Genomic DNA, 23228 nt, shown 5'->3' with positions numbered 1-23228 from the left:
GCTAGACTCGTAATATTTTGTGTGAAAACGCAAAATGTCTCACTGATAATGTTTTATTTTTATTATATATTAAAGTGGTAATATTTCAGACATATTGGTTTAAATAAAAACTATTAAAATGAATTTCACGTCTTTATTCTTTTTTAAGGCTGCCACTAGAAAATTTTAAATGACATGTGACACCCATTGTGTTTCTATGGGACAATGCTGATCTAGAATAAAGTCCACACTTCCTAAATATGCCATTTAATAATCCTCAATGAGCTGACTGGGGGGGCCCAGTTGGTTGGGTGTTGTCCCACTAAAACAAAAGGCCGCCAGTTCAATTCTCGGTTGGGGCACATGCCTGAGTTGTGGCTTTGGTCCCCTGCCAGGACTCGTACAAGAGGCAACCAATCAATGTTTCTCTCCCTCTCTTTCTCCCTTTCCCTCTCGCTAAAAATAAATAAATAAAATCTTTAAAAAATAATAATCCTCAATGATCTTTCCTTGTGCTTTGAACCCAACTTGATGCTTCTCTTCTCACTTGCGAAGGCAGATTGGTGAATCAAACCACATGGCAGGATTGTTTCTCAGAACAGAAATCAGGTAATGAGGTATTACCTCATTATGTCTTCCATTCCTCCCTCCAAATGCTTCCTAGAATGCCCAGACATCCAAAAGACCAAAGGAAAAATGGAAAAGAAGGGGACGATCTATAAGTTAAATAGGTACTAAAGTACAGAGTTAAGAAACTATCAAATATCAATGAATTATTAAGTTTTTTAAAAAATGACTAAGGATGCTTTGATTTGTGTTTATGTGATGTCTTTTCCAAAATAAAATGGTTTTTTTTGTGGAGCCTATAATTACCTTTACACGAAATGCCATCATCGTGAACAACTCCGCGGGTTTCAGAACGTTCGAACGCACTGCTGCCATGCGGTCCCAGGATGGACCATCCCTTCTCACACCGCTGCAAGAAGCTCTGTCATTTCTGAGTTGTACCTCCAAGTGGGAGGCCGGTCACATGAATGATGCATTCACAACACCTACCACAAATGTTGGTGGTGAGCATTCACCTGAGAGTAACAGGATGAGTACGGAGAACGGCCTTTAGCCAACCCTAGCAGTCTGCACACTATGACCAGTGAGCCGCAAGCCTGTGTTGGGAAATGGTTTTACAGGGACGCTGCAATGCCCATCCACTTACGTGTTGTCTAAGGCTGTTTTCCTGTTACAAAAGCAGAGCTGAATAATTGTGATGGGGACCATATGGCCCACGAATTCTAAAATATTTACTACCTGGCCCTTTCCAGAAAAAAATGCTGACCTCTGCCCTACAGGTCATTTTAAATATTTTTCATTAAACAAATAGTGAATCTATTATGTGACAGGTACAGTTCCAGGCCCTGGGGGTACAAGGTTGAAAAGGACTGAGCTTGAGAATCCATAGAGTACAGAATGCTCTCACTGAGCCTCTCGAGGGACCCTGAAGCATGTTCATTTTAGTTTTTCAAACAGGACTTCTGTTCATACTAGCCAGTGTTTTTCAGACTCTTCTTCTATTGAGAGCCACTATAACAAATACATTTTATATCCAGTTCTTTCTGCACACATACACGCACATGCGCACGCAAACACACACACACACACACACACACACACACACACACACACAACTGAACCACGTTTGTAAAACATTTTTCTTGCTAGCTACATGGGATTTACTCTCCTATTTTATCCTGTCACAGCCTTTTCCATGACTCCCAGATAAGAATGTTTTGCTTCATCCATGCAGAATTTTGTTTTGTTTTAGATTTAGTTTGGTTTTTAATATATGAATTATTTCCTAATATGTTTTTAATTAGTGTTCCAAGATTATGTTAAAGAAATAATCAGAGGGATGGCAATAATAAATCCACTTCTTTACTTGGTATCCACCAGCTGGAGTTGAGAAGTACTCAATCCAATGTTTGCTTCTAACTTGCCATCCTTTGCCACGGGAAAAATGCACCTGAAAATCCCAAGAATTTTTATCACAAGCATTAACTCCCCATGACTTCCCTCCCATATAAATATAAAACAGATCCAATTTGTTTTCTTTCCATCATTAAACCCTAGCAGGGCATTCTAGTAGACCCTCTGCCTTTGGGGAAAGCCTTTTTAACAGATACTGTTGTAATCCCAAGTCCTCCTGCATCAAGAAGAAAGAGTAAGTTCTCATTAGGAAGAAAAACAAGTGGCCTTTATTTCTTTAAATATATATATGTAACACACCCACAACATTTGATGAAAAAGCTACAGAAATAATTAAGAGTCCACCAGGAAATTAAAAAGAAAAAAAAGATGCCAGGTTTTGTTTACTTAAAAGCTTTGTGAAATGAAATCAGTTCATAGCCACAGCATTTTCCTTTAGCCAGAAGTTTTCAAAACACCGCGTGTGAGCAAGCGTGGCTTCAGTTAAGAAAGGTGACGAGGGAGCAGTCGCTCTGGAAATGGAACTTTAGTTGCAGCTTAATCCAGTTCCTTTTTAAAATACCTGAACTTAATGAGAATCTGCAAAGATTTATGACCGTAACAAACATCATTTTTGACTTTGTCATTCAAACCAGCCTGGCAACTTTGATATTTTTTTATTGACAGGAGAGGGCTAATCCAAGTAAGAACTCTGAAAAAGGGAAAAGGAATTTTATTCCCATAATTTGATTGATTACTTCCTACCCTGAACACTCAGGAGAGAAAAAGCAAACTTTTTCCTGTCTGTACTCAGATTTCTCCCACTAATCTTTTACAAGCAGGCAACAACCATAAAACACAAATTACTTGCAAGGATCCACAGGCCAATCATGCTAGCGGGATTCTAAAACTTAAAGGCATCAACATATTGGGGAAAACATTTGGATAAAACCCAGAAACATAAGGATGCTTTACGTTCAATGCTTTAATTCAGCAGTTCTGGGAGGAGAAAAAATAATGCTAATAACTTGTTCCATTCTCTGGAATAGTATTTTGTCATTGGCACAAATCCTCCAAAGCTAAATTTATATAATTCAGAGCTTGCAGTCGTTTCCCAATTGTATTCTTCAGATATTGTATTCTCAGTCACATTGTACCCTGGCAATTAGAAGTCAAGTGTGACTTTGCACTTAACCTTGGGCAAAATACCTTGATTTATTCACATGCAGAAGATACTCTCTAAGGTAGCTTTTAATTCTAACATCCTTTAGAACTTATGATTCTATCTACCTATAACCAGAGAAAGTTAAAATCAAGAGCCATGTCTGATGGGGCAATGACCTGACCACTATAGAAAGGGCCTGGCACTAATTATGACTACCTGGCAAGAAATCAATCAGATGAAAGTTATTAGTAAAAATAATAATGAAGATATAATAGTGTTTGGTGGTGACAATGGGCCATGCCCTCATTGGGAGTATTAATATATCTAAAGAATAAAAAAAAAGTGTCACTCAAAAAGTGCAAACACAGAAAAGAGTGAGAAAGATGGACTCTGGCAATGACTCAGCCACATTCAGGGGGATTGTGGGGGACTCCTACAGTCAACAGGGAGCATGGGCTGTTGATGACAGCAGCAAAGGGGCCGCCACCGGCTCACCTTGCCCCAGTGCCAAGAGCAGCAAGCAACTGTCTGATTATATTTCTGATAATTTTTTGGCTTCTCTATGCAGCTGTTTAGAAGGAAGAAGCTTGCTCATTTGGATCAATTACTAATTGAATTTTTTTTCATGGTTATTGTCATATTTTAATGGGTGAGGAAAAAAAAATAATTGAATGACCCAGGATTTCTGATATGTTCAGTAAGATGGGTTCTGTGATTAGATTACTTTAAAAAGTAAAAAAGAGTTACACAAAAAACAGAGGTGGCTTTAATTATTCTGTATAGGTCAAAGAGCTCACAAAGATATTTATTAACTACATGAAAAATTTTACTTTTCTACCATGTGTTGATATGTTGCCTTGTTTGGAACTGAAGGATCAAGACCCAGAATCTAACATAGTCAGGTCACTCTACCACAGCCTTTCAGTCCCTGCCGTCGCTGAGAAACTGACGGCCCGCTGTTTCGGTAGGAACCCATGTGGGCGGTTCTGTCTGAGATGTAAGAGTATCTTAGTACGGAAGCACTGGCATACCGAGGTGGGCGGACCTGGGTCCTGCACCACTTCTGTTAATTTAGCTATATGACCTTGGGCAAGTTCCCTCACCTTTCTGAGCCTACCTAATAATATTAATCATGTTAATGAAAAATCCAGACCATGCACAGCAGATCAGGCAGCAGCATCCAGCACACAGTGAGGGCTCAACAAATGTAGCTGTTATTACAGTGATAGACAGATCATCCAGAGAGAAAATCAATATGGAAACAGGGGCTTAAACGATACTCTAGGCCAGATGGATCTAACAGACGCGCACAGAACATCACAGCCGATGGCAGTAGAACGCACATTCCCCTCCGGAGCACACAGCACATTCTCCAGGCAGGCCATGTGCTGGGCCACAAAACAAGCCTCAACACAGGGAAGGAGACTGGAATTGTATCAAGTATCTTCTCCAGCCACAGTGTTATAAAGCCAGAAATTACTAATAAGATGGAAAACTCACACATATATAGAGATTGAACAATCCACTCCCGAAAAAGTCAAAGAAGAAATCAAAAGAGAAATAAAAAGATATCTGGAGACAACTGAATGAGGAAACACAATGTACCAAAACGTACGGCTTGCAGCAAAAGCAGTTCGCAGAGGGAAGTTTATAGCGACAAAAGTTTATGTTAGGAGAAAAGAAGGATCTCAAACAACCTACGTTTGCCCCTTAAGAAACCAGAAAAAAGAAGAAAAAAGTAACTAAAAAACAGTGGAAATGAATGAAAAAGAGATGAAAATAATAGATTTTTATCAAATGTACATTGCAGGGTTCAAATATTTTGCTATTTTTTTTAAAAACTGGTTCAAAATGCAGGAAGAAAAAGAAGTGTATACCAACTAAGGTAGAACAATATCAAATGACGAATTGGGAATGATACTAAATCACAGAAATTAATCTGATCTGCAGAAGCATGAGTAGCCTGTCCTTTGCATGAAACAGGTTCATAAAACAGATCCACTAAAAACGAGTGACTCAACGATGAATAGGAAATACTGTTAAATCCTTTGAGTCTTAGGATGTAGCTTGTGGGCTGCTTTGTTTTGCTTAAGTAAAAATGTAATGTGGACAAAACTATTTTTACAGTTGTTAAAAATATCAAAGGAAATGCTTCCAGTCAGATTTTCATTACTCCATTAAATCAGACTCTCAGCTGCACAACTGTGTGTTTAAAAACAGAAGCAGAAAATGCCAGCATACCCCGTAGACAGGAACTTTGAGCCTGATAACACTGGCATCCTGGGCTTAGCAGTTCCAGCAGGAAGAGCCACCCAGGATGTCCAGGTCCCCATCCTCCAGGGTCTGGAGGTTAGATTTTGTCTTCCTCCCTCATCCTTTAACCCTGTGCTTGCTCCAGATCTGTTTTGCTCCCATGACTATTCTCATAAGCCAGAGTCTCAACCAAAAGTAAGAGCACAAGGCTAAGCAGATAGAACATTGAAGCCGACCCAGAAAATCTGGACAGAGAATCTTAGCCACAAGGAACGGCCACAGCCAAGAACCCATCTCTTCACTCCATAACCAGCTTCTTGACCCCGGACACCTGCCCCTCCTATGTTTGTAGCAAAAGAGCCCGATGCCCACACCTGATCCTCCTCTGACCCCTACTTCGGTTCTTCGTGTTCTCAGAATCCTGTCATTTACACAGTTTTTGCTGTCCGGCACAAGAGGGATCCATTCCGGACTACGCAGCTTTTTACACCTTCTCCACGTCACATTTGCCAGAGGAAGAAAGAAAAACGATCTCTGTGCTCGTGTCAAGGACAAGAGAGTAGGAGGGGAGCCATGAGCCAAGTTTATTGTGAAATCAGCGGAGGGAAAGCTCAGCACGTCTAGGGGCAACAGGTGCGGCAGCGGGGGGGGGGGGGGGGGGGGGGGCGGGGTCGGGCCCGGGTGGGGCCTTAGGGGCGGAGGGGGGAGGGACGGGCGAACAGGGAGGAGCAGAGTGTTTCCGAACGAGCCCCTGGGCCCGTGGTGCTGGTGGGCGTCTCCTGCCCTCTTTGTTGATGTAGTTGTTTTTCCTTCTGTTTTTAAATAAATTTAGATATTAAACTCATAAGAAAACAGTAGAGAGAATTCTCACGTGCTCTGTGCGCTAACCCTCCTAATGCCACTGTCTTACCTAACCCTAGTCCGACGACCAAGGCCAAGAAATTAACCGCGGTGTGACGCTGTTAACTAGACGACACGCATGATTCACGTTTCTCCAGCTTTTCCAGGAACGGCCTTTTCCTGGCCCAGGATGCAGTCAGGAGTAGCATGCTTTATTTGGTCATTAGTATCTAGTCTCGCGGAGTCTCCCGCCATCTGTGGCAGTTTATCAGCCTTACTTTGCTTTCCATGATCTTGACGGTTTTCAAAAATACTGGTCAGGAATTTTGCAGACGCCCCTCCATTTGGGTTGGCCTGTTTTCTCGGGAATAGAGTGAGGTTAAGGACTTGAGGGTAGACTCCTCTCCAGGCGCAGTGGCCTCCCCACTGCATTGCACCGGGCGGGGGGAGGGGGCTTCTCCCCAGGATAACCCGGTGCTTAAGGTGGTGTTTGCGAGGCTTCTCCTCTGGAACACCCCTGTTGTTCCCTCCCTTCTGGCATTACTTTTGCCATGATCACCACCCCTCCCCCCATACCCCTGGCTCTGGACCACAGTCCCAGGAAGGCCTCTCCTTTAGGAACTCTGAAAGCACCTTCCTACAAAACTGTCCCACGTGAGCAGGGTCTTCAACAGTGTAGCTCAGGTAGTTAAGGGTTAACCAGACTTGTGTGCTGCCTATTAAGAATCATGGAACCCTTCTCCAGAGCCGGTACAAGACAGGGGAAGGAGTGAGGCTGCTTGTTGAAATAAAATCATCTGGAAGTATTTTCATTTGAAGCTGGCTTCAGAAACAGAGGCAAAACACACTAACAAAACTAATCTGGGGCATATGGCATTCCTTTCAGTCATGTGCATTTCTAATATAAATCTCCTAATCATTTATATCTTGCCTTTCAGATTTATTGTGAAGGCAAGTCTCTTTTATTCCTCTCCAAAGAATAAACTCCCTACCTAAAAAAAGTAAGCTCAGGCAGAGACTCAAAGCGTAGCTCAGCCACACTAAGCAGATCTTACTTGCTGTAAGTGCTACCTAACACACCCCACTTTTTTTTTTTTTTTTAGACTAAACATATACTCTGATAATGATGAGGTTTTCGAAGGTTCTTCAGCCATTCCGGTGTCTTGCTAACTCTCCCTTCCACTAGGTGGCGCTACAGGTCATACTCAAAGTAGGCTGCTGTCAAGAGTCAGTGAACAAGTTTTTAAAAATCTTTTCAAGAATATCACAAGCCTAATGTCAAGCACTAAACTTCATTCTTAATAAACACTTCCCCTCTTCTTTTTACCTTTACTGTCATTTGACAACTTCTGAAACAAGCCAAATCTGACCCTTCTGAAATACTTTCCTCAAGTGTTCATAGGACACGTAAATGTACATGTTAGAGGCAGGATAGTCATGACCACATGAACAATGCAAAAACCCAGAAGTTGCCATCATTGGAGGCAAAAACAAAAAACAAACAAACAAACAAACAAACTGGGAAGGTGCTTCCATTCACTGAACTTAGCATTCCCTCAATTTCTAAGTTCTGATTTCACATGAGTTTATTTATTAACTATATCAATATTTCCTGCAGAGATTTTTAAACTGTATCAAACTTAAAGTACTGGCAAGCATTTTTAAGGCATCCTTATAAATGCAAAGCTTAAGGAGTTAAAATACTACTTGAGTGCAATTTCCTCTTATTAAATATAAGAAACCTCGATTTCACAATTGTAGTTCATCACTGAATTTCTGAAAGCTTGGAGTCTACCTAATGACATTCCTGAGAAATGACAGTCTTTAGCAGCCAAATTACCATTACTCGGTGGAAGACTATGTCCCCCTTAGGAAAGGTGCTAAGTATATAAAATTCCCAACTCAGTCCAGCCATCTCACTGATGCTAATAGCAATTTGCAATCGTTCAAATGCGTCTCTTAGAGATATCAGGCCTTCGTTGTTTATATCAGGTGGGTTTGTTTGCTCTGTGACTCTAGTCCCCTCATGACCTGAGCATCTGGTCTCTATAAGGTTGGCCCCTGTTGTCATTAACCACACAGGCCGATCTCATTCCCATGACCCAAAATATGGATTTGGCCCATATTCTCTCCTAACCAAACAACAGACTTATTTCTATGAGACAAATATTTTGGCCAGAGTGTTTTATTTTCTAAGGGCAGAGGATTACAATATTGTTGAGGATTTTCACTCATAGATGGCTATGCATTCGACACAAAGTATATCAGTACAGGACACATCTCACTCTCATGAAGGAATATTTAGTCACATGAGGCATCCAAAGGCTAGGCTATACATGATTTTTATTGTTGTTGTTTTGTGTTAATTGATTTTTTTAGCAAGAGAGAGGAAGGGGGAGAGAGAGAGAGAGGAACATAGATTTTGCTCTTCCACCCACTCAGGAACTCATTGGTTGCTTCTATTTTGTGCTCTGAATGGACGGAGATGCAACCTGCCACCCCGAAGTATCAGGATGGCGCTGTAACCAGCCAGGCTACCAGCCAGGGTGTCGTTATTGTTGTTAATGCCTGGACTCAGTAGTCCCCAAGCCTGCCCCACACCCTAGTTGTCATATATTGTTCAGAAGTTCCCTAACCACTTAATAACTTTCCTGTTATCAATTCCATCACTTTCATCTCCTACTAGGTGTCTGGTCTTGCAAGCCAGTGTGTGCAGGTATGCAATCAACAGACGCCCAGGAACTAGGTCATTAGACTTGTTTGCTGGGCAGTCTCCTGGGATGATGAACACAGAGCTCAAACATTCAGCAAATCAAATAACAGCACTGCAGTTTCGCTAAGGGTCTGTTTGCAGCATCTCAGTGGACAGAGACCATCCCATCACTGAGAGCTCCTGGGAACTCTGTGTAGGAGAGAAATGACACCCTCTCCCCCTGCAAACGTGTGCCCTAACTCAGGGTCCAAAGCGTCTTCTTCCTGCTTTCCTCCTACCCTTCTTCCCTTCCCCAAGGACAGGAGACCTCTCTGGGCTTCAGTCCACATAACCTAGCCTGGGTAGCCAGACTCTGCAGCTCCCTCGGCTCAGATTTCATTTCCAACCCTTCTTGCAGAAGGGCCTCGTGGCTCAGGAGGGTGGGAAACTGCACATGGGGGTGCTTCGCAGCTGCTCCCAGCTGCTACGAAATGCCGGTTCCTCCTGATAGGAACCAAAAGTTTCTCTGTTCAGCCTGCCTCTCTGGTGGGCTTGAAAAACAAGGCAATGATCACTAGAGGCCTGAAGACTTCAAATTTTGATGGAGTCAGGGGAGAACTAACTCTTAAATGCCAAGCGAAGTAATCTTTGATCTTCCTGAATGCTCTAGAGTAAAACAATTAAAGTGATACTGATCTTGGCTGAAATTGTCCAATCTTGCTAAAGAAAACAACTCAAAACATAAGAAATAAATGTGCTAGTATAAAAGAATGAATAATAAATACTTACATCTTGTCCCAAAAGATGAGACTAAAGTGTTACAGAAACCAAACATTTATATGCATACACATATATGAACATGTATATATGTGTATATACATATATACACACACCCCATATATATATAAATGGATACATATCTTTAAATACTTCATAAATAGGTATGTTTTGTCTTGGGGGAAGAAAAGCTCACCTTCTCATTGGTGCAGATATACACAGGGAGAGAAAGAGGCCTTACTAAATTCTAAGCTCACCTGCTCTTGAACTATAGTAGAGGCATTTGGCCTTGACTTCCAGAAAAGATCTGCATGCTTAGAAGCTGATGAAACAGTTCCCCATTTTGTTTATGAACGCACCGCACATACAATGGAAATGGAGACTGTTCACTGCAGAGGACTGGTTTCCCATGACATGCAAGCCACCGGCATTTGTTGTACTGATATCATGTCTGCTAAATTAAGTAATGTGGAATGTTTTTTAAACCCAATCATGGTGGAGTTTCATATCCAGAAAATTACACTGACACATCCTAAATTATCATTAACAAATTTCCCTGGCATATTAAAATTTGCCTTTGTTTCAGTAATTTTAATGTTAGGGCATTTAAAATTAATTAGAAAATTTTCCTTTGTGACGATTTTCAATAAGTTCATTTTCTCTGCCTTTACTACAAATGTGTTCAAACAAAGAAACATTTGATTCCACTATTCTTAGGATGCAGTTTATAAAGTACTTTATGTTTTCCCAGCACGATAAGTTTATTGAAACCTCCTAGCAACGCATTTCTAACTCTCCAATACATTCTCCAAGGGATTTTCTCAAACTCCCTCATAGCAACAGATTGTCCCTTTGTCAAGACAGTAGGGGGCACTGCCATAACAAACTATCACAGCAAACTATGAGCTTTCACTGGGCAAAAAAATAAGGCTAGACATTTACATATGATTTTCCCATGTCAATGAGAATCTAAAAGATATTAGCCCTGGCCAGGTAGCTCAGTTGGTTAGAGCATCGTCCCAATATGTCAAGGTTGCAAGTTCGATCCCCAGTCAGCACACATACAAGAATCAACCACTGAATACATAAATAGGTGAACAACACATCAATGTTTCTCTCTCTTTCTCTCTGTCTCCCCCTTCATCTCGCCCCCCCCTCTAAAATTCAATAAATTGAAAGAATTATTCATATAAAATATATTATACACATTTTTCTCTCCCATAATTCACTTCAGGGTGCCAATATTGGGTTTTTCTTTCTGTGTGTGTGTGTGTGTGTGTGTGTGTGCGCGCATGCACACATGTGGCCATAAATGTGGAATGGAAGTCCTATATCACAAATTTGGGGCTAACTCAAGAAAGTCTAACTGAACCCCTCATTCTAAAATACTGGCTAAATACAAGCAGCTAAAATGCACTTAATAGTTAAGTGGCATTCTTTGTGGGAGATTTTTTGTTTTCAAGGATAAAGTCTTCAATCTTTCTCACAAACATCAAACTCCAACTTCAGGGCCAAATGAAAGAGAACTGAGGCACAATTTCATTAAATAATCACATAATCCAGGCTCCATAGCTTGGATTTTTTTTTTTTAATAAGAGTTTTCTATGTAATTGAGCTAAACTTAAATTTATGCATCCAATAAAAACCCACTGCAAATGGTAAAACAAAGACATTGCTCCAACACTTAGAAAATTAAATTCACCAAACCATGAAGTCTACTGTGCAGTTATTTTTGTAACCACCATAAATTGCTTTATAGAACTCCTCTGCTGGAGTAAACAATCTAAAGAAAGATTTACTTTACAGCATGCATCCAGTTTCCAAATGAGAGGACGTTCTAAATGTTTGTGACTTTTTTCTTCTCCCTCTCTCTCCCTTTTTTATTTTTTGTTTTGTTTTGTTTTTCTACTTGTGTTTCTAGTTACCTTGAAGACTTCCTTCTCTTACCCAAGCTCAGAAAGGTCCACAGAAAATAAGATCCAGGTCTCTAGACATGCTGTGCCCTCAAACACACACTCCTGGAATATGTAGAAACAATCCTACTTTGTGGAAATCAAGTCTAAATGGTAAAATTTAAATAAAGGGTTTTAGTACTAAATATTTCACCACATATAATAGCACCTCAGAGCCAAACATTGTCTTAGATATTCTGGGCAGTCGGCTTGAAATGTGTTCAGTTATACACTGTACGAGGCCGAATTCAATGCAAACTGCTCTAGATAAGAGTTTTAGGGGTCTTTAATCACTTCTTTCTTGTGTCCTTGATGGAAAAAACAGAGCTGCCTTTGTGCTAAAAAGAAGGACCTGTTGTTTTCAGATTCAACAGGTCATTTTTATAAGGACTTCCCAGAGGATACAACGTCAATGACAGAAACACAAGGGGATTTTTTAAGAGGCTGATTATTTTAAATGATATATATTCTATAATAAGGAAAGGTTGTTTGTTTTTCTTTCCAACAAATGGAAAGTTACTGTTTTAAAGTGGCTTAATATTTGAATTTGACTTTTAGGACCAAATGTTTTCTCATGAGTTGGGTTACTGTAAATTCAGCTCCTGAAATCTATCTGAGGGAGCGTTTGACCCTTCATGTAAATAAACTTGTCAAATCATGTCCATTTCTGTGTGGGGGCTGCATGGTTGACTTAGTGGGCTTTTGAAATATATTTAAATTGTATTGTAAGTTTTGTAATATTGTTTCAGTTAAAATGACAGGAGATTGCACAATCAAAGAACAAGATAAAACCATAAAATGAAAATTCTGACCACATGATTTTTCCTTGTTCTCAGAGTGAAAAAAATGCCAATATTTTATGATGAACAAAATCCAGGTGACACTAGAATTTATTAGAGTTTGCTGATTTTATTATTAAAAGTGGACTGAATTGGAGAAGACTAGTCAATTTAAGATTAAAATCTAAATCAGACTTGTTTCCTAAACTATAACCAGTGTCCCTATATTTACCCTTTTTCTTCCTTTTTTGTTTTTATTTTTTTTATTGGCCACCTCATTTTTAAAGAGAATTGTTTGAAGAGCTTTGAAAAAGTTTCTGCTGGCCCACAGACAAAAGGTTCTCTTCCTTATAATTATAGATAGCACTTTATAAAACTCATTCCTTGCCCCCAACAAAAGTTATTAACGAGGAAGCCTTCTTTAAAACACAGTGACCCATTTCTGGCACTTGCTCCAACATATATTTCTCAACTACCTAGACTCTGGTTCCTGACACTTTTACGAAGTTTCTATATTACTTACCACCTAGGATAATTATCTGGCAAAGGGTCAAGGTAAATAAGTACCTGATGGCAAAGGCTGTATTAACCACGGGGAATTGCCCAGAAGGTAAAGAAGAAATAAAAACAGGCTTCCTTGGGAAAGGAGATAGGTTAGGAATAACTGATGAACAGGTTCTGACTTAGGAGAGATTTTTTTTTTTTTTTCTTTAACAACAAGGATCCTCTCACAGAGCAGAAGAAAAAGATGAGATTGGCTGTTTGGGGGAGGGGGGATTCCGAGGACTAAAGGAAAACTCATGAAGGTCCCAAATGCCCACCCGCCTACCTGGAAAGTGGATAGCATCCACTGTCCTGAAAAAAAAGAGGGCATGGTGGGGAAAGACTCAGGACAACTACTGACGCCGCTTTGCCCTCCGCATGACACGGGGAGGGAGGAGAACTGGGTGGGGGTCAGCATGGGCTCTCGCAAGCCCTTCTCCGCGCCGCAAACACACCCGCGCTCTGCCTGCCCGCCAGTGCCCCGCGCCAGCTCACCGGTACCAGGCGAGGCCCTTGTCGTAGCTGCGGTCGAAGAAGTGGGGCTCGGCGCCCACGGCGCGCACGTCGGGGTGCACGCGCAGGAACTCCAGCAGCGCCCGCGTGCCGCCCTTCTTCACGCCGATGATGATGGCCTGCGGCAGCTGCTTGCTGCCCTCATCCAGCAGCAGCGCCAGTGTCCCCGGTGGGGCCTCGGCCACGCTGATCCCGGCCCCGGAGCCACCAGGACCCGCGGCCAAGCTGGGGGTCTCCTCTTCCCAGGCCGCCTCCTCGCCGCCGTCGCGCCCCGCGGGCCGCCGGCGCCTCCGCCACCGCCGCAGCTGCAAGAAGCGCTTCCCCTGCGCCGCCGCGGGCCACACGGCCAGCTCCCTCGGGCCTCCGGCCAGGACGCCTAGCCCCGGGGCGCCCGCCTCCTCGCCGCCGCCCGCCAGCCCCACGACGGGCGCCGACAGGGTCCGGCAGCGCTCGGCCAGGCAGTAGAAGACGTAGAGGGACGTGAGCAGGGAGCAGAGCGTGAGCAAGAACTTCCGGAAGATGCTGCGGGACAGCGGCTCGGCCGGGGCGGGGTGGGCGCCGGGCGGGCCCGGAGGGGCCATCCTAGCCGGAGGCGACGTCGGGAAGCGGGCGGGCCATGCTAGGCCGGGACTCTCTCAGGTGCCATGACATCCTCCGGGAGGGCCTGCGCGCTGGGCCGAGGCCACGTCGCCCGTGTGTCCCTGCGGCCGAGCGAGCTGCCCCGGGAGACGGCAGCCGGGGGTCCTCGGGGAGACGGAGCCCCGGGAACCAGGCGCGGGATCCCTGCGTCCGGTCGAGGGGGGCGGGAACGGGGACGTGGTGCTGTGCTTAAGAAACCATCGTCTTACGCTCGCCAGGTCCTGAGTCCTGCGGCCGGTTTCAGGGCGCCAGTTCTCTCCGAGTCGCGGAAACGCGGGTGTTGGCGGCAGTGGCGAAGGCGTGCGTCTCAGCCCGGCCCCGAGCGGCCACTGGGCACCGACCTCCGCTCAGGGACCGCGCATCCCGTGCTCCGTCCGGTGAGCGGACGTGCTGCTCGGGCGCTGCTGAGCTCGGTGCGCTCCAGACAGCGGGGAAAGGCAGCGCCTCCGTCCCCCGGCTTCCTTGTGCCCTGGTTCCCCCGGGCGCTCCTTCTCGGCCCCGGCGCGAGGTCCCACGGAGTCCCGCTGCCCGAGTGGGAGCCAGAAGGCCCGCACGCAGCAGTCCACCCCTCTTGGTGTGCGCTCGGCTGCTCCAAACTGCTCCCGCGCCCTACCTGGGTGCGGCGTGGTGGAGCCGGGCTGCTCGGGACCTGTCAGCGGCCGCGGCCACTCCCTCACCGCCGCCCGAGCAGTCGCCGCCGCCACACGTGGGGCGCCCAGGGCAGCAAACTTGGCGGTGACGTCAACGGCCCGGGCCAGACCAGCCCCCGGACGGGCGGGGTGGGATGGAGGAAAGGTGGCGCGGACCCTGCAACTGCGGCCCAATGACATCCGAGAGGGCGGGGGCGATCGAGGTGACGCCCCTTCCCCACTCCGTCTCCCCCCACCCCCACCCCCAGCCCTGCCGGCAGCCTCGCCCCTTCCCGGCGGAGCGGGGGGCTGCGGCGCGGCCCGGGGTTGTCTGAGTGACAGCTAGAGCCGGCCGGATCCCCGGGGGCCTGACTTCCCCCCGGCGGGCGGCTCCGGGATTAGGGGCTCCCAACCACTCCGACTGGCTCAGCCCTTCGCAGCCCCGGCCCCCTCCCAGGCCCCTGCGAACCGCTTGCCTCCCGCCTCCGTAGCTCCATCCTTCCCGCGTGCAGCCCTGGCCGCCTCCCCAAACCTTTGGAAGTTTTGTTGGCCGCGGTTCCCAGCACCCGGCCGCACGCCACGCCCCCGTGCGTCTCCGGAGAACGGAATTCCTCCGGAACGGCACCCACTCCGCCGCCCGGAGGGCCCCCAGCGGAGCCTTGCCTCCCTCGGCAGCGCCTTCGTGTTGTTGTTTTTCCTTTTGGTTGTTTTCCCTTCTATTAATTTAGAATGATCAAGTGTTCCCCGGGACCTAGAAAAGAACCGCCTCTTAGGAAATAATCCAATAAATCCAGGGGAGAAATTAAGATTTAAAGAAGATAATCAGTTCCAATTCCAAATACATATGCCCCGTTTTTGATGAAGGAATTTTTTAAAATGTTGGTGGTACGTGTGTGTGCATGTGTGTGTGTGTGCGCGCGCGCGGGGGGGTGTACGTGAAGGAGTTAAGTGTCCTTCCTAAAGGGCGATTTCCTCTCTCTCTTGCCTCCCCTGACCCCACATCCTCCTCTTGTGCTCCAGGGACAGCAGGTCAGGAAAAGATACAAATCGCCTCGCTGTTTAATGGAGGGAGGTGGCCCGTGGAACCTGCTTGAGGTGGATTTTTATTCCAGGCCTATTTGTTCCTGATTTCTTGGCTTCCTCGCCTCGGCGGGACGCCCCGCAATGCGGGCGGTAGCTTGGTCGCTGCACAGCAAACCCTGTACGTCCCGGGGCAGCTTTGTGCACCCACGGCGGGTGCTGACCAGGGGCCGCCGCGGGCACAGCGTCCCTGTGGCAGGAAACTCTGGGGATTCCAGCTGCCCAGTGTGGGGACTTGCAACCTTCCCCTCCGCTCCTGCACCCCATTTGACAATGAAAGTGGAAGTCAGGGAAGCCCTTTGTAACCTCCCAAAGGGGTCTGAGTGGCTCCAACTCTGCTTGGGTGAAAATGGGACATGTGCGCCCCTGGATGAAGACTCAGTGCTTGGCGTGCTTTCCTGCTTCTGAAGTACCAGCTCCAACCCATTCTACAAGCCAGCGAGGAGCTTATTAGATTCTGACGCCATAAAGCAACGGGCTTTTACAAGGATGAACAAACAAGTCCTGCCAAGCTTAAGTGCCTGTTTGTGTGCTAAAATTGGATATCGACAAACCAGTTGAGATTTAATACTAACTTGAGGTTTAGTATATTTTAATTTTTTCTAGATATTTCAGTCTGCGTTCCAGAAGAATGACAAAGAAAAAGAAAGAAAGAAAGAAAATCAGACCATTTAAGAGTTATGCTGAAGGCATATGCAATCTCATAAATGCTTACAAACATGCTTCAGTTTTCTCATCCTGAAAGTGACGGCCTCCAAGTGCCCATCAAGCTCCCTCCCACATGGTGGGGAATTGTGTGTTGATGCTTTCCCTTCTCAAGCACAGGTGATTCCTTTATGTGGGTATTAAAAATACACATTCTGTAGGAGACTTGGTTCCCGGGACCACTCACTTGTTACCTAGGGTCTCTCTGTGCATCAGAAATAAAACACGAGCCATTAAAATTTTCTAGTAGCCACCTTTAAAAAGGTAAAAAAGAAACAGGTGAAATTAATTTTAGTAATAGATCTAATCTATCTAAACATGTGATTTTTACATGTAGTCAGCATAAAAATTATTGAGGTCATTTTTGCTCTTTCTTTTCATACCAAGTCTTTGAAATCCAGTGTGTATTTTACACTTTCTGCACTTCTTTTTTGGTATGAGGTGCATTTCAAGTGCTCAGTACCCACCTGTGGCTAGTGACCACCATATTGAACAGTACAGATAGGATGTTGTTGTTGTGTGTTTTTTTTTGGGGGGGGAGGGCGCTTACCTCCGGAGCCCCAACGGAAAATAGGCAGCACATTCAAATTAGGATAATTCTTGGAAGGTTTCCTTACAAAATACTTGTTACAAAGTACTAGGAAAGGCAAAGACCAGGGTACAATGCAATAACTCTGGGCTAGGAGCATTGGAGTTCTTACCACCCTTAAGTCTGAAGGGATAAGGGAAGGGAGAAGGTTATCAAAACCTAGAAGGAAAAAGTCATCTAGAGAAAGCCCTGGAGAAAAGCAGCAAACTTTACTGATGGGACTTAGCCCACCCAAGGCACCTTCTCAGGAAAGGGTCAGGTAAAAAGAGATTTTTGACAAAACAAAATAAAAACACACACTAAATCAAAAAACAAAACAAAACAAAAACCAGTAGGGAATAGGTATGTGGCATTATATCTAATCATGAAAAAAAAATCAAGATTGATTAAAGTCCCGTGATAACATTAGTTGCAGACACATTATAACCCTTCAGAAAGTGCTGATTTTCATCCATTCAGGGGCATTTATTAGAAGGACACCACTCATAGCTAATCGTTATAGAACTTTGGAGGGAGAAAAATTCCTACCAAAATGCCAACAAGCACTGTGAATTGAGTTTCAGTTTCTTCTTGGTTCTCCCTTTCTCTTTGTCATTTCATGTTAAAGTACATTAGGCACTCCTTGGGGGTGATAAGCTTCTGCCAGGAAAAGGTCTTGCTATCTCAGAAGCTGGTCTTGTCCTCTGTGTTGAGAGAGGTGAGGGTGATGTTCAGTGCCTTCCAGCTTCCTTCTCTGCAGCCTTGTCTCCCCTGCCTGGGTGCTCATTTCTGCCCCTCCATCCTCCAAGACATAATACCTGCACACTCTTCTCAGCCCTGGGTCTTACAAACTCATCCTTGCCACTGCACAAAAGATCGCTTCTCTTCCTTCACCCCCACTCACAGAGTGCTTACATTTTAAAGTTAGCAATATATTTTAAATTACTTTCTCCTAAAATCAGTAATTCATGTTTATTTAAAACACTTGATATATAATGACATGTAAAGCATAAAGTAAAACAAAGCACACTCAAAACTCCAAATTTCATTGCCTAAAGATGACCATGATTAATTAATATATTGGTTAGTTTCCTCTAAAGTTTATATATATATATGTGTGTATATATGTATGCATTCATATGTACTTGCATGTATACAGTATATGCACATTTATATATTGTGTATATACACATATATGTGTGTATGAGATATACATATGTGTATACATGTGTTGTTCAAGAGTTAACTGTATATAAAGATAGATATAGATATACAATAAATTACAATATAATTTATTTTATTATATGTTTAGATGTCCAAAAAGTCCATATGTGTTTTTCCTCTGAAATAAAAGGCATATTTTTTATTTTCAGCAATAACTTTATTGATTTGGATATTCTGAGTATGTTGGCTAGCTTCTGCATGGTATAATATTGATTGTTCTCAATTACTGTCCTGATTTCATCACTATCAACTTCATTTGGTCTATCCAACCTTGGAGCATCGCTCAACGAGAAATCTCCAACACAAAACTTGACAAACCACTTTTGATGTTTAATCAGTCACAGCACCTTCTCCATACTGCACAAATCTTCTTTTGTGTTTCAGTCACATTTTTACCTTTCTTGAAATAATAAAGCATAATATGTTGCATATTTCCTTCCATCTTCAATATTCAAATGGCTGCCCCAAAATTTACCAATTTTGATAAGTTTTTTTAATACATGCTGATATGACAGCTGTCACAATACAATCTAACAAAATTGTTTAGAATGAAGTTAAAGACAACTAAGTGCTACTAGAGCCATCTTACAGAAAAAAAAAACAAACTTTTTGGCTACCCCAATAATATAATACTAGAATAATTATATATTATATGACATCAAATATATTTAATATAATTTGTTATATATAAATACTATAATATATATTATTGTATGTATTATATAATGTGTAATATCATTTGTTATATACTAGATATATAATTTATATATGTATATTTATAGGATAATTGATATAAATAGCTATATATATGAAATTATATGTATATCCATCTATAGATAAATATGGAGATAGATTTTTTTTTAAAGACTAAGACTTTCTTGCAGTGTGGAGAATATGGAAAGCATTCTTTGGTGACCTGTAATAATGAGAATAATTGATGTATGTGGACTGATGAATGGTTCTGCTCAAAGAACTCAGGGTACTTCACAGGACTTTTATCTTCCCTCCCCCCAGAAACCCAGCATTTCTAAGAAACACCCCATGTCCTTTCCTCTCTGTGCCTCACTCTCATCTCCGCTTTCATCTTCTGCCAGGGCATCTAACTGGTCAAACCAACACAGAAGCCCGAGAAGCTGGAACCTATTGATATAATGTATCCAGGTCAGCCGCATAAAGAAGGTTCAGGGGGTAGAATGGTTCTGCGAGAGCAAACAAACTATGTTCTCCATATGGGGAAACAGGTTTTAGGAGCTTATAATCTTAATGAAACAAAAATGTGCACATTTCTTGGAATGCATAATTACGTTATGTTCAGCTTGAGCTACGAGATGACATAGTACATGTTTACACATTCACCATGTTTGCATTTAGTTTCAGTTGTGCACAGTCCCTTCCTGTCCCGAAGCACATGGTGTTTCTACCTAGAGTGCGCTTCCCCTTCTTCCTTCAGCATTCAGCTCAAAACACATCTTCAGGGATGCCTTCCTTGTCCACCCGCTATCCCTGGTTTGATCGAGGGTCCTGGTACAGATTCTCAAAGTTCCCAGGTTTCCTTACAGATTTTGGGAGGGTTTGCACTGCTATAGATATGCAGTGATGTCTATGCTTCCCTTTTAGAAGACACAAACACTCCAAGGAGCCTGGGACAAATAGTTTACCTGGAACACCTGGTATATTACCTGGTGCAAGGAGACCAGTAAAGATTTGCTGAGGAACTAATGCTCCCTGAGAAGAGTCGGGGCTGGGCACTCAGTCTCAGAGAACACTCAGAAAAGCCAGGAGATGAGACAGGGCATGGGGTATTGTTACCTGCTTGTGTTTCGGTGTGAATGACGTGTGGGTTGGCCTGGGGAAGGTCTTGAAAGAAGCCAGCAGTAGCATAAACACAGAATGCAGGAGAAACAGTAGCTAGGTCAGAGAGTCCTGTATGATTTCCTTTGTAGTCTGCTTCGTCACACATTTGTGGAGGCTGAAATGACTATATTTGCTTTTTGATGAAAGTTTCCCCCGAAAAAGCTTACTCCTGTCAGTCTCAAGACCAGAGGGCAGGATTCCAATTTGTATTAGAACAGAGAAAATGGGATAATCAATAATTAGCTAGAAATTAGGGAGGGAGATTTGGTGGGAGTGGTGGATTTGAAAATGAGGAACTGGTCAAGGGAGCATGGCATTTTGGGTCCCAAGAGAACAGCAGCAAGGCAACAGTCACGAGAGGCAGTCAATAAACACCCAATCATTCCCTGCGACCAAATCTCCATTTATACTTATTTGGGCCCTAAGATAGTGTTTCAGTTGTCTCTGGAATACGTAACTCAGAGAAGTTTCCTAGAAGCTTCTGCATTACGTTGTCGTGGCTACACATCACAGCCTTTTCTCTGGGTTACTCAGCGTTCCTGTGAATGAAGTTACCAGACGAGAAGCCATGTTCTCGTGCAGCATTTCTGCTTCCATCACTTCTCTCTCTCTAAAGCCTTGTATCAGTTTTTGTTGCCAGAAACTATCTTGGAGACCCAAAAGGATAAACTGTGGGCGAGAAATGACCAAGGAACGTCCTCAAAATGCCCCTGTTCATAGGAAGAGGAACGTGAGGACCGAAGACTATCAACCTTTGAGTTCTACTTTGGTTCCGCCAGTTGTGCCCACCTTCATGAAGTCCAGGAGACGTTGGCTCTCTGCTCTTCCTATTCAACAGACAGCCATGTCTTCCTGTGCAGTGCCAACCTCAACCCTGAGACACGATGCTGAAGGCTGGAGTGCACGGATTTGGCCGTATGGGCACCTGGCCACCAGGGCTGCTTTTGACTCTAGTAGAGTGGATATTGTCACCATCAGTGACCCCTTCATTGAATTCAACTGCATTGTCTATATGTTCCAGCATGATTCTACTCATGCCACGTTCCAAGGCACAGTCAGTGTTGAGAATGGGAAGCTAGTCATCAATGGAAAGTCCATCTCCATCTTCCAGGAACGAGATTGTGCCAACATGAAACGGGGCGATGCTGGTGCTGAACATGCTGTGATCCCACAGGTGTCTGCACTACCGTGGAGAAGGCTGGGGCTCACCTGACGGATGGGGACAAGAGGGTCATCATCCCTGCCCCTTCTGCAGATGTTCCCATGTTTGTGATGGGTGTGAACCATGACTAATATAACAACCCCTCCAAGATTGTCAGCAATGCCTCTTGCACCACCAACTGCTTGGCCCCCCTGGTCATGGTCACCATGACAACACTGGCATCATGGAGGGACTCATGACCACAGTCCCTGCCATCACTACCATCCAGGAGATCATGGATAGCCCCTCTGGGAAGCTATGGTGTGAAGGCCAAGGGGCTGTGAACACCATCCCTTCTTCTACTGGCACTGCCAAGGCTGTGGGCAAGGTCATCCCTGAGCTGAAGGGGAAGCACACTGGCATGGCCTTTCATGTACCCACCCCCAATGTATTACTTGTGGATCTGACCTGCCTCCTGGAGAAAGCTGCCAATTATGATGGCATCAAGAAGGTAGTGAAGCAGGTGTCTGAGGGAGCCCTCAAGGGCATCCTGGGCTACACTGAGAACCAGGTTGTCTCATGTGACTTTAACAGTGACAACCACTCCTCCGCCTTCCATGCTGGGGCTGGCATTGCTCAATGACCACTTTGTCAAGCTTATTTCCCAATATGACAATGAGTTTGGCTACAGCAATAGGGTGGTGGACCTTATGGTCCACATGGCTTTTAAGGAGCCCCCTGGACCACCAGCCCCAGCAAGAGGAAGAGAGACTCTCACCTGCTGAGGAGTTCTTGCCTCAAATCAACCCCCCAACACACTGAGAGTCTGTGACCTCCAGTTTCCCTCTTACACCCCCTGAGTAAGGGAGGGAATTGGGGAGCCCTACCTTGTTATGCACCATCAATAAAGTTCACTGCACCCAGCCAAAAGAAAAAAAAAAGCCCAGAAGACATCATTCACATGGCAATCATTGCAGATTGTAATTTATTGTTACAATTTTCTGTCAGAAGGCAGGACAGCATTTTGAAAAAGAAACATCTTTATCTATGTCAAGAGGACTCATGTGGGTGCTGAAATGCCCCAGATGAAGTTTGCTTCTGACATGGCTGAGGCCCTGGGAAGCCATACTTTCTGCCATAAACACTGAGAAGCCAGGCTAGCGATAGGAAGCTATTATACATATTATGACGAAGAGCCATAATTTTTGCCTGCTGTTCTTCTAATAACAGCACCTGAATTTCCCTCTGGGCAAACACTTGTCCTTATACATATGCCATAAAACCTGGATACACTTACACTCACCCTCTGGCTTTAGCTGTCCAAATAGTCCGTCTTCCACTCCATAGGGTCTAGTTTAGAAAACACAAGTAAACCAAGCCAGGCCCGGAGGTTCAATGACAGGACTGTGCTGGGATTACTGGAAAAGCCTGTCCTTTGCCCTAGCTTGGCCCAGCTGGCAGAACATAAGCCTGAGCTGCTGGAGGCCATGGTTTTCTCTGGGAAGTGAAATCTACCTGAGGATGAGATCAGTACAGGCATATGGAGGTGAGGGAGGAGTTGAGACACATGCCAGGAAACTTGGTCTGATCTCGGTTCACCTGTGCTCTGGGGTGAAGTCTGTTGTTGTAATTTTCGATGCTCACTGAGATGTCAGAGCAGCCTGTCCCTGTTTCATCAGGTCTGCTTTTCTACTCCGCCAGACAGGCTTCTCTGTCCCCTGGTCAGATGATGCCACTGGTGGCCCCATGAACGCCCTCAGCCGGTATTGCTCATGCTCACCAGCTGAGCTCCACCGGGAACCGCCTGCTCTCACCTGCCGGACTGTATCTATTCTCCTGCCCCCAAACGTCAGCCAGACCTAAAACGTGGTCGCCTCGCCTGACTCCAGAGAGACTAGCTCAAATGCAGTGAGCTAACTCTGACATCTTAAATTGT

General features: G+C 44.4%; 1 protein-coding gene and 1 pseudogene across 1 annotated transcript in view; one reads left to right on the top strand and one right to left on the bottom strand.

The window, feature by feature from the left end:
• Window positions 1-14820, bottom strand: part of HS3ST3A1 (heparan sulfate-glucosamine 3-sulfotransferase 3A1) — a 92637-nt gene extending 77817 nt beyond the window's left edge. Inside the window, exon 1 of the mRNA XM_090291236.1 lies at window positions 13435-14820. Within this exon, the coding sequence (XP_090147362.1) occupies window positions 13435-14033 (599 nt within the window). The 5' untranslated portion in view covers window positions 14034-14820. The remainder of the gene's footprint in view (window positions 1-13434) is intronic.
• Window positions 14821-21035: 6215 nt separating this feature from the next.
• On the top strand, window positions 21036-22077 carry LOC149997523 (glyceraldehyde-3-phosphate dehydrogenase pseudogene; annotated as a pseudogene).
• The last annotated feature ends 1151 nt before the right edge of the window (window positions 22078-23228 follow it).

The sequence above is a fragment of the Furipterus horrens genome, unplaced genomic scaffold, assembly GCF_987537825.1.
Source record: "Furipterus horrens unplaced genomic scaffold, mFurHor1.1.pri manual_scaffold_11, whole genome shotgun sequence".
Taxonomy (NCBI): domain Eukaryota; kingdom Metazoa; phylum Chordata; class Mammalia; order Chiroptera; family Furipteridae; genus Furipterus; species Furipterus horrens.
This window is presented reverse-complemented; position numbering and strand designations above follow the sequence as displayed.